Genomic DNA, 10,216 nt, shown 5'->3' with positions numbered 1-10,216 from the left:
CTAATACAGTAATATGTCTGCTTAGAGAGTCCCGCCCACACCCTGGGATTTTGCACTGAGCAGCCTAGGGAGTGATAAGAGCTAAAACAGCAATAAAACTGAGTAAAATTGTAAATCTTTATTGTATTAACATCACTAGGGGATTGAGATGTGAGAATATTCTTTTTTTAATGTTTTTTCCATATTTAATGTTATTGTTACTGATATGGATTAAGGGCTTAAATGAGACAAGAGTGATGGGCTTTTTCTACTCGAATCCCCTTTAACTGACATCAACATTGAAATGTTTTTATATTTTATTTGTGTAATGTCATATGTAAACCAGGTCATCTAATGAGTACACTAAGTAATATTTTCTTCTTACTACTTTTACAGAACAGAAGGAGGTGTCAGCAAAGGGACCGTAGTTGGCATACTCTTAGACCTTAACAAGCGCATACTAATATTCCATATTAATGGAAAGCAGCAGGGACCTGTAGCATTTGAGAGCATTGATGGTGTGTTTATGCCAGCAATAAGTCTCAATCGAAATGTACAAGTAAGTAAATCTGCACTAACTTTCTATGCTTTTCTGTTCACCCATTTTATCTTTATTATAATTTCATTATGATAATCAGATCTAGTACATAGAGCACTCCTTTGCAGGACTTTATTATATTGACCTGTTACATGCTTTGTGTGTATGTAGTTCATGGACAGGTTCATGGAACAAAACGGTGGTGTGTTTAAAGGAAACCCACCAGTTGATTGGATGCATTATGAAGCAAACATACATTGAGAATGCTGTAGCTACACTGATGCAGGATAGTATCTTGGTTAATCCATGAGTTGAGTGGGTTTACTCAACAACAATTATAACATTCAGGACCTTGGGAAAGCTGGGTCAGGCTGGTTGCACCCATTACACATGGAGCTTATTCAAGACATGACTAATAAACCTGAGCTGGATCACTCATACACAGCAGCTGGGGGATGGGGCAGCAATTGATTATTCTGCCTTCAGGCACAACCCTCGGTTTACATCATCCTGTACAGCAGTGAATAACTAATGTTCTAGGACAAGCCCTGAACCAGCCATAGAAGTGAGATAGCTTCATTATCATAATTTTATAATTGTTTTATCAGCAAAACCACTCAGCACAGGAATTAACCAAGATATGATCCTCCATCAGTGTAGCTACAGCATTTCTCACGGTATGTTTGCTTCATAATTCATCAAATCAAATGGTAGGTTTCCTTTAAGAGAGAAGCTTACATTTGATGGTACTGTATACAATGGTATTATTTTACTGTACTACAGTCTATAACAGTGATGGCTAACCTATGACACGCGTAGCTATTTTCACTGACACGCGGCTGCCTGAGAGTTAAGTTTCATCCTACATGACCAGGTGCAGTAGCCAGGAGGCTGAGAGTTTGCACTGAGCTTCCAGCACTCCCCCCTACTCCACCTCCCCCGGGCCGTCCCCTCCCCATGTGTGAGCTGTGCCTAGTGTCTCCAGTCAGCACAGGTATCAGCACGGGGCACAGCAGGAGAGGTGACCCGGCCGTAAACCAGGGAGACTCCTCTGCAGCTCCTGATAGTTGTGGTGGGGGGAGGATGGCAGCACAGTCAGAGGCCACATCGCTGCTGCCCTGTGTGATGTCCCAGCAGCTGCCACCTCTACACTGACCATCTCCACAGCAGGGACCAGGGAGGACAACCACTCTCATCATACAGTAAGTAAGGTCAGTGCACTGTATGATAGAAGACAGTCATCAAGGTTTGTGTGTCAGTTTTGTGACGTACAAGCCCTGAAATAATCACAACACCTTGCAAATCGCCAGACATTGCGATTATTTTGCTCCTCACGCCTTCTCCATGCCAAGAAGGCATGAAGGAGATGCGGACAGCGGCGCCTGCACCCTCGCTATAACCTGTGAACTTTCATGACTGAAAGTTTGCAGGTTACTAATCTTTTCCACACCTGTCTGATTGTAACCGATCTATTACAATGTGCGAATTGCATATAATAATAGATGATGTGGAAAATCCCCATATACTGGAATATTGTTGTATGGCAGTACATGGTTGGATCAATCAGACAACCTAGGGTTAAAGTACCCTAGAAGTTAAATAATTATACATATTTGTTATTTAAATTATAAATATCATAAAATTATGTTTTTTTTTCAAGGTGACACACCACCCGAGTTATGCTCGGTTTTTTGGCAAATTTTGACACACCAAGCTCAAAAGGTTGCCCATCACTGGTCTATAATGAAGCACACTGTAGTATTGTATCATATACATTTTTCTTTTTATTGTGGGTGCATATGGATGATGAATGCTGTGCTCCTGATAATACAGAGACTGCATAGCTTTCTGTTTCATTTGCAAAGTTTATTTTGCCTCTTTCTTTCTATTGTCTTTAATTTATGAATTTATGCTTTCCGATGATTTTTTGCTCAGTCATAATACAAATTGTTGCACAAATTATGTGTCATATGACACCATTTTACACATTGTCTAATTCATTTTTAACATTTTATGTATTCCTAGAATTGTATATAAACAGGGGAAGACTGTTTTTTTCTTCGTACAGTGCAAATTCAGACTTGTACATGTCTATTATTTTAAGACATGTGCTAGCATCTTTTTCAACACCTAGCACAGTGATGGCGAACCTTTTAGAGACTGAGTGCCCAAACTACAACCAAAATCTACTTATTTACCATGAAGTGCCAATGTGGCATTTTAAGCAGTAACTTATTGCTACGTGACTTCCCCATCTTTCAATTGTATCCGCAGCCTAAGGCTACCAATACAGTTGAAAGAAAGAGGGCAGATAGCTTCTCTCCAGGGTCTCTTAGTACAGGAAGAATGGTGGGTACACACCTTCCCATTTTTCCTGCAGTTCCAAACAGCCAATGACGTGTCACTTTAAAATACCACTGAGTGAGTGAGGGGGGCGTGGCCTGATGCCGGACTGAGGAGACGTGCGCCGCGGAGCTCCCGGGACCCGACACCCCATCTCCCTTCTAAGGCAGCCATCCCTCACCTATACTTGTCCCCTTCAGCTCCGGGGTGCCCCACAAGCTTGCCGCTGTCCTCCGGTCCCGATTTGGAGGCGGCTACGGACTCCGCGCCGCTCCTCCGTACCTCGCCGCGGCCGACCACGTGACCCGCGCGGCGGTCCGCTCTTAGCCGCCCGGTGCTGCTGCACCGACCGCCGGGGAGATTCTCCTGCCTCTGGCTGCCTGGACGCCGCTCCCACCGCCGAGGGCACTGTGGCAGCGCTCCAGCCAGCCCTGCATCCTGCTGGAGGCGCCATCCTGCGGACTCCCCTGCGCTGCCTGAGGCCTAGGCGCGCAGGGTTAACCCTGACACTGCTGGACTGATCCAGGACCAGGTAGGGAAGAAATTCCCCTACTGCTGCCCACCTCTGCCCTGGGGACCCCAAGCTATACAGCCCAGCACTGAGTCCTCCATACTCCCAGTGATCCCCTGCTCTGGGTTCTGTTTTATATTAACCCTTGCAGTGCCGCTGCAATACTCCACGTGGGTTTGGACTGTATCTCTGCTAACTACTGGACTCTAGGCTCCTTGATTGTTTATCACTGGCCCCCCCTGCCCAGACGCCATGGGTAACCGGAGGAGGACGGTTAAAATGCTCAAAACAGCGTCCGGGGTGTCTGCGCCTCCATCGGATGATGAATCCGTCCATGAAGATCCTCCATTCCAGTCCCTGGAACCCCTGGACGCGCAGGATTGCTCCACATCCCAAGCCGTTCTTGCACAGATACAGTCGAACGCTGCCAAAAAGTTAGGGAGATTCTCCCGCACACAACCCTGCTCTCCTCAGGGGTCCCCAAACTCCTCTCCCTCCCTCTTTGAAGGCTCCCAGAGCCCGCCGCAGCTTGTAAGCTATGAAGAGGGTGCTGATCCGTCTGACGCGGCTACGGAGTTGGATCGGAAATTTGCAGAGGTGCTGGCGGCCATTAACGGATGCCAATCCAAACTGGTTACCAAGGTGGATGAGCTGCGACAGGACTTTGTTCTTTTAAGACACGATGTCCACAAAGCTAAAGAGCGAATTACTGAAACTGAACGCAGAATATCTGAGGTGGAGGACGTCCAGAGGCCTATGCCGACACAGATAAGAGAGCTTCAGCGCCAAATGTCTGCATCCATCGACAGAGCTGATGACCTCGAAAACCGCCTGCGACGGAACAACGTCAGAGTGGTCGGCCTCCCCGAAAAAGGGGAGGGGTCTGACCCTGTATCCTTTTTTGAAAATTGGCTCAAAAATATGCTTCCTGCAGATACCTTCTCCCCGTTCTTCACAGTAGAAAGGGCCCATCGTGTGCCATCCCGCCCTGGCCCCCCAGGGGGCAATCCAAGACCCTTCCTGGCCCGGCTGCTGCACTTTAGGGACAGGGACTCTATCCTCAGGGCTGTCCGTACCAAGGGAGAAATTCTCTATGCCAACAGCAGGGTGTCCTTCTACCCTGATTTCTCTGCATCCGTCAGGAAACAGCGAGCACAATTCACCGAGGTCCGTGCCCGTCTCCGTGACAAGGGGTATAAATACTCCATGATGTACCCTTCCAAGCTCCGAATTGTGGATGGTCAGAAGACTCGATTCTTCACTTGCCCAACCGAAGCACTTCACTGGGCTGATGCAGCTCCACGGGCTCCAGCTGCAAGGCCCGCACCTCCTGAGTGACTGGACTCACATATCCTTTTATCTGATATGCAATGACAATGCTGGACTTAGTCCTGAATAGTTATCCAGGGGTCCCAAATCACTGTTACAGTTGTCTAATATTTGCTTATACTTTACGTGCCTCACAAATGTACCCTGTGATTGATTTGCGCTTTCTTCTTGGTCATCTTGACCAGTGCGCCATTTATGGCACTCCATTCTCTCCCTCCCTCCCCCCCCTCCCCACCTCCCCCCCCTCCCCGCCTCCCCCTACCATTACCTCCTTGTGTCTTCCTTCTTTCCCCCCCCCTCCCCTATTTCCTCTTGGTTCTCTCTAAATATGGCTGCCTAATAACCTCCTGATCATCTATTCATTAAGGGTTGAAGGTCCCGGGACAAATGGTGTAGGTTTGTCTTGAGTTAGGGACCACTGTTCTAATATTTGACTGTTATTGGGTCTAGGTCTACACTACTGCTGTTAGGGTGTTAGACAGGGGGTTTGTATTCTTGGGATTGTTAGTTCAGTTCTGTTATATTTGTTATGCTCACTGTTGTCTGTCTGTCTATGTCTCTGTGGTATGAAAGGATGAATGCTTGGTTGCTCACGTCTCCTTCCCCACACCCCTTTCCCTTCCGCTAATATGTCTTCACTTAAGGTAATGAGCTGGAACGTGAGGGGACTTAACTCCAAATTCAAGAGGGCCCTGATGTTAGATGTCATTAAGCGTCAGGCCCCCCATATTGTATGTATCCAAGAGACACACCTTACGGGTCAGAAGGTCCTCTCCCTGAAGCGGGCCTGGGTGGCTAGAGGTTACCATTCCTCCTACTCTGTATACGCTAGGGGAGTATCCATACTCATATCCAAAGCGCTTCCCATAGAGGTCATACAGGTAGCACCGGATCACTTTGGCCGTTATGTGATCATACATTGTGCCTTGTGGGGCTTTACCTTTACTATTGCGTCTATTTATGTCCCCCCTCCCTTTGATCCAGCTGTATTGCACCTAATATCCAGTAAGCTGGCTGCTATGCCTCCAAGTCCGATACTCTGTATTGGTGACTTCAATGCAGTCCCTAACCCCTCCTTGGATCGTACAAGTGGTCTTGACACAGGCTCGGCCCGTCTGAACGAGTGGCTCACCTCTCTAGACCTCGCCGATGTTTGGCGTAGTAAACACCCTCAAGAGAGAGAATACTCATTCTATTCCTCTGTGCACAAGAGCTTCTCTCGGATTGACCTGGCCTTTGTCTCCCCTGATATGATGCAGCACGTTGACCAGGTATCCTATTGCCCGCGCAGTGCGTCAGACCACTCCGCCTTGCTCATCAGTTTCCTTATAGGCCCCCCCAGTGACTCCCGCTTATGGCGCCTGCACCCGGCTTGGCTCCTATCCCCAGCGGTACAGAGTACTGTTAGGACAGCGCACAGCGAGTTCTGGGATGTACACTCAACCCATCCTGATCCTCTTCTAGTCTGGGACTCGTACAAGTCCTCGGTGCGGGGGGCATTCATGTCGGGGGTAGCTGGCCATAGGAAGTCCTTAAATGCCCAGGAGGAAAGGCTGACGGCTGTACTGGTGACTGCAGAAAAGGATTATCTAGAGAAACCTACTCCGGGGAATAAAAAGACTTGGGCTCAGGCGCAGAGGAACCATCTAGCTGTGGTGAAGGAGCGCACCAGCAAGCGCCTGCTAGCCAGGGAAGCGTCCATCTTTGAATTTGGAGATAAAAACGGGAAGCTGCTTGCGTATTTATCGCGGGCTGAACGCCCCTGTGCTTCCGTTCCCTCTATTATTGATGGTAACGGAGCATTGATCACAGAACCCCGGGCCATTAACATGGTATTTCATGAATACTATTCATCTCTTTACAGCTCCAGATTGTCCGCCTCTTCCGTCGAGATCTCCGGATTCCTTGACAGTCTTCCACTTTGGAGGCTCACACAGGCACAGTCATCGGAGCTTGATGCTCCGCTCTCGGCAGAGGAGGTGGAACTGGCCATCCAATCGTTGCCCCCCGGTAAGACACCTGGACTTGATGGGCTGGGAGGTGAGTGGTATAGGGATAACTGTGAGACTCTGGTCCCCCTTCTCCTCAGCCTGTACTCCGATGCGCTTGATAGCGGTTCCCTCCCCGACTCCATGCGAGAGGCCCTTATTGTAGTTCTTCCTAAGCCTGGCAAGGATCCCCTACTTCCCGACTCATACCGCCCAATTTCCCTCCTAAACTCAGATGTTAAAATACTAGCAAAAATTCTGGCAACAAGGCTTAACAAAGTAATACTATCATTGGTTCACCCGGACCAGACAGGCTTTATGCCTGGGAGGGGAACTGACATAAATATACAAAGACTACACCTGAACATTGCAGAGGCAGAGCGGTCTCCAGACCCTGGGTTTATATTATCCTTAGACAATTGTAAGGCATTTGATTCTGTGGAGTGGCCCTATTTGTGGACCCTTTTGCCTAGAATGGGTTTTGGCCCTCGATTTACAGCATTGGTTAAGCTACTGTATAACGATCCCAAGGCTAGGGTGCGGACTAATCTTAACATCTCACCTACTCTCCCTATGGCTAGGGGCACTAGGCAGGGCTGCCCGCTATCTCCCCTCCTCTTCGCACTCGCCATTGAGCCCCTTGCTGTGGCGATCCGCCACTCTGAGGGCATTAAGGGCATAACTAGAGGTACTATTATTGAAAAGGTATCTCTCTATGCTAGGACTCCATTGTGGCTCAATCCGTGGCTCTCTCACTTCCTCTCCCTCCCAGGCTGGACAATGTGGGGGGCGGCGGGGGTGAAATTTGTAGGTCAGCTCTTATCCCCGGAAGCAGAATTACTCAGCTTTAACGAGATAAGGGAGAGACATACGGTACCCAATACGGCTAGCTTTCATTACACGCAACTGCGACACGCATTCAAAGCCCAATTCGGCTCCTTCAGCCTGACAGTGAAATTCTCCAAACTAGAGACTCTGATGAGTATACCTTGTATACCTTGGAGACCTTGTAGTTTGGACAGTGAAATTCTCCAAACTAGAGACTCTGATGAGTATACCTTGTATACCTTGGAGACCTTGTATACCTTGGAGACGTGGGCCCCTCTCTGGAATCCCTTCTGTCCCTGATAGAACGTTATGGGGGGTTCTCAGTCCTTCGGGTTAACTGGGACAAATCGGCCCTCTTTCCCTTATCTGATGTAGGGGTACACTCCCTCCCCGTCCCAGTCCGGGTGGTGTCCACCTTTAAATATCTGGGAGTCCAGGTGTCACGCAAGGTCCAGGCATTTACGGAGTTAAACATTACACCCCTGATAGCTGCAACGGAATCGCGCCTAAAAGCCTGGTCCACTCTCCCCTTGTCTTTGTACGGGCGTATTAATATATTTAAAATGATTTTTCTTCCAAAATTTCTATATCTTTTCCATGCCTGCCCTATACTACTTCCTAAGAGTCTGTTTAAACGCTTGGACGGCATTCTCAGGTCCTTCTACTGGCAGAGTAGTGCTCCGCGATTCAGTCTAGCGCTGCTTCAGGCTCCCAAGTCTAGGGGTGGACTGGCTGCCCCGGATCTGTACCTTTATTACCTGGCTTCCCAGCTAGTATATGCCCAGTGGTGGATAGATATAGACATGGGTAATGCAGCTACTGCACTGGCTGGTGCCCTGGTGGGTTCCTACGAGGCCCTTACAAACCTGCTGTACAGGTATAAGTCCCCATCTGATACCCCACTTCCCCTACGTACGGTAGCGGTGTGCTGGCGTAGGGCACAATCCCTGGTAGAACCGAGCTGCTCTCCCCCTCTCTCGCCTAGGACTCCATTGTGGCTCAATCCGTGGCTCTCTCACTTCCTCTCCCTCCCAGGCTGGACAATGTGGGGGGCGGCGGGGGTGAAATTTGTAGGTCAGCTCTTATCCCCGGAAGCAGAATTACTCAGCTTTAACGAGAGACATACGGTACCCAATACGGCTAGCTTTCATTACACGCAACTGCGACACGCATTCAAAGCCCAATTCGGCTCCTTCAGCCTGACAGTGAAATTCTCCAAACTAGAGACTCTGATGAGTACCCCGGACCTCCCTAAGCCACTCACTCAGTGCTATGCTCTCCTACAAGAGCAAAAGTCCAGACCGTTTGATAGAGCCTGTGAACGCTGGAGACAGGATATCCCTGACCTGTCAGATGATGACTGGAGGGAGGTCGAGCTGTCCTACTTCACATCTGTAGTGAGTGCAAGGGACTTCCTGATCCAATCTAAATTCCTCCATCGAGTATATTTCACCCCTGCTAGACTATTCCGCATGGGAGCAATGCCCAACGACCTTTGCTTTCGCTGTCAGGCTGAAGTCGGATCCTTCCTGCATTGTGTCTGGTCCTGCCCTAAGGTTCATGCCTTCTGGTCCGAAGTGCTGGAGTTCCTTAATCTACACTTTGATTTCCCACGCTTACTGTCTCCCTCTGTGTGTCTCCTCGGCATCATAAACGAAGTTGTCAATGGCCACTATGACAAAATTTTCTTTAGGTTGGTCCTATACTACGCCCGAAAAGTGGTGGTGATGACCTGGAAGGACCAGGAGCCCCCTCCATTAAAAAGATGGATACTACTCATTAATAGTGTCATTCCCCACTACCGGTCTCTGTATACCAACAGGAAGTGTCCCCAGAAGTTTGATCGCATCTGGTCCAGATGGTGCGCGACTCCCCATACTGCCTTATAATCACATGTGATATATACTCCTCTCCATGATGAAGGAGACTGAGCGTGCTGGTGTGTGTGTGTGTGTGACTGATTGTCTATGTGTCAATAGTTATTTGTGTTGTATCAAGATGTCTGGCTGCAGTATCTGCTGTTATCTACTGTGTAAATATCCCTCAGGTAGTTTTGAAACGCAGTAAGAACCTGACTGTTACCATGGCTGTTGTATAATAATCCTGTATTGGGGGGAAGGAAATATGTGACAGACAATCTTGTTTTCTGGTTTTGTTTATTATGTTTGTATAAAAATTCAAAAAACTGCAAAAATAAATACTTTAAAAAAAAAAATACCACTGAGTGTAGCATCTCTTAAGTTGCCTGGGACTGCAGGAAGATTTGGTGGATTTGGTCCTGTTTGGTGAACTCTGTCCTGCAGTGATGGCCTGAGTGCCCACAGAAAGGGCTCTGAGTGCCGCATCACTGACCTAGCACATGTCCCCATGTCTTTCAGTGGGCTCACACTCATGGCCATAGCACTGGCATTCTTTTTCTATCGTCATTAGTACCTGAGTGGAGCCCACCCGACAATGACTTAAAGGCCGCAAATATCGGACCGTGGGATTTCTTCTTAGAATTTCTTCTTAAAATTTTGTAATAGGGTATATAAGGAATTTTATTAGGATTTGTTTTCATTTATTTAGAAATTAATGTATGGTTGATAGTAAACTTTTTAATAAATTTTATTTAGTTTCTCTGTCTCATCTTTTCTACTCCAAAGCCTCCTAGAGTAGCACAGCACATCAGATACATAAAGACAGAAGCTTAAAGATTAA

The 10,216-nt window shown here is 48.0% G+C and overlaps 1 protein-coding gene across 2 annotated transcripts in view; it reads left to right on the top strand.

The window, feature by feature from the left end:
- Positions 1-10,216, top strand: part of TRIM67 (tripartite motif containing 67) — a 77,011-nt gene that overhangs the window by 57,379 nt on the left and 9,416 nt on the right. For both annotated transcript variants that reach the window (XM_072141024.1, XM_072141023.1), the window contains exon 9: positions 376-538. In XM_072141024.1, the coding sequence (XP_071997125.1) occupies positions 376-538 (163 nt within the window). The remainder of the gene's footprint in view (positions 1-375; positions 539-10,216) is intronic.

This window comes from Engystomops pustulosus, chromosome 3 (genome assembly GCF_040894005.1).
Source record: "Engystomops pustulosus chromosome 3, aEngPut4.maternal, whole genome shotgun sequence".
Classification (NCBI taxonomy): domain Eukaryota; kingdom Metazoa; phylum Chordata; class Amphibia; order Anura; family Leptodactylidae; genus Engystomops; species Engystomops pustulosus.
The sequence above is the reverse complement of the archived record's forward strand: the minus strand, read 5'-3'. Positions and strand labels throughout refer to the sequence as shown.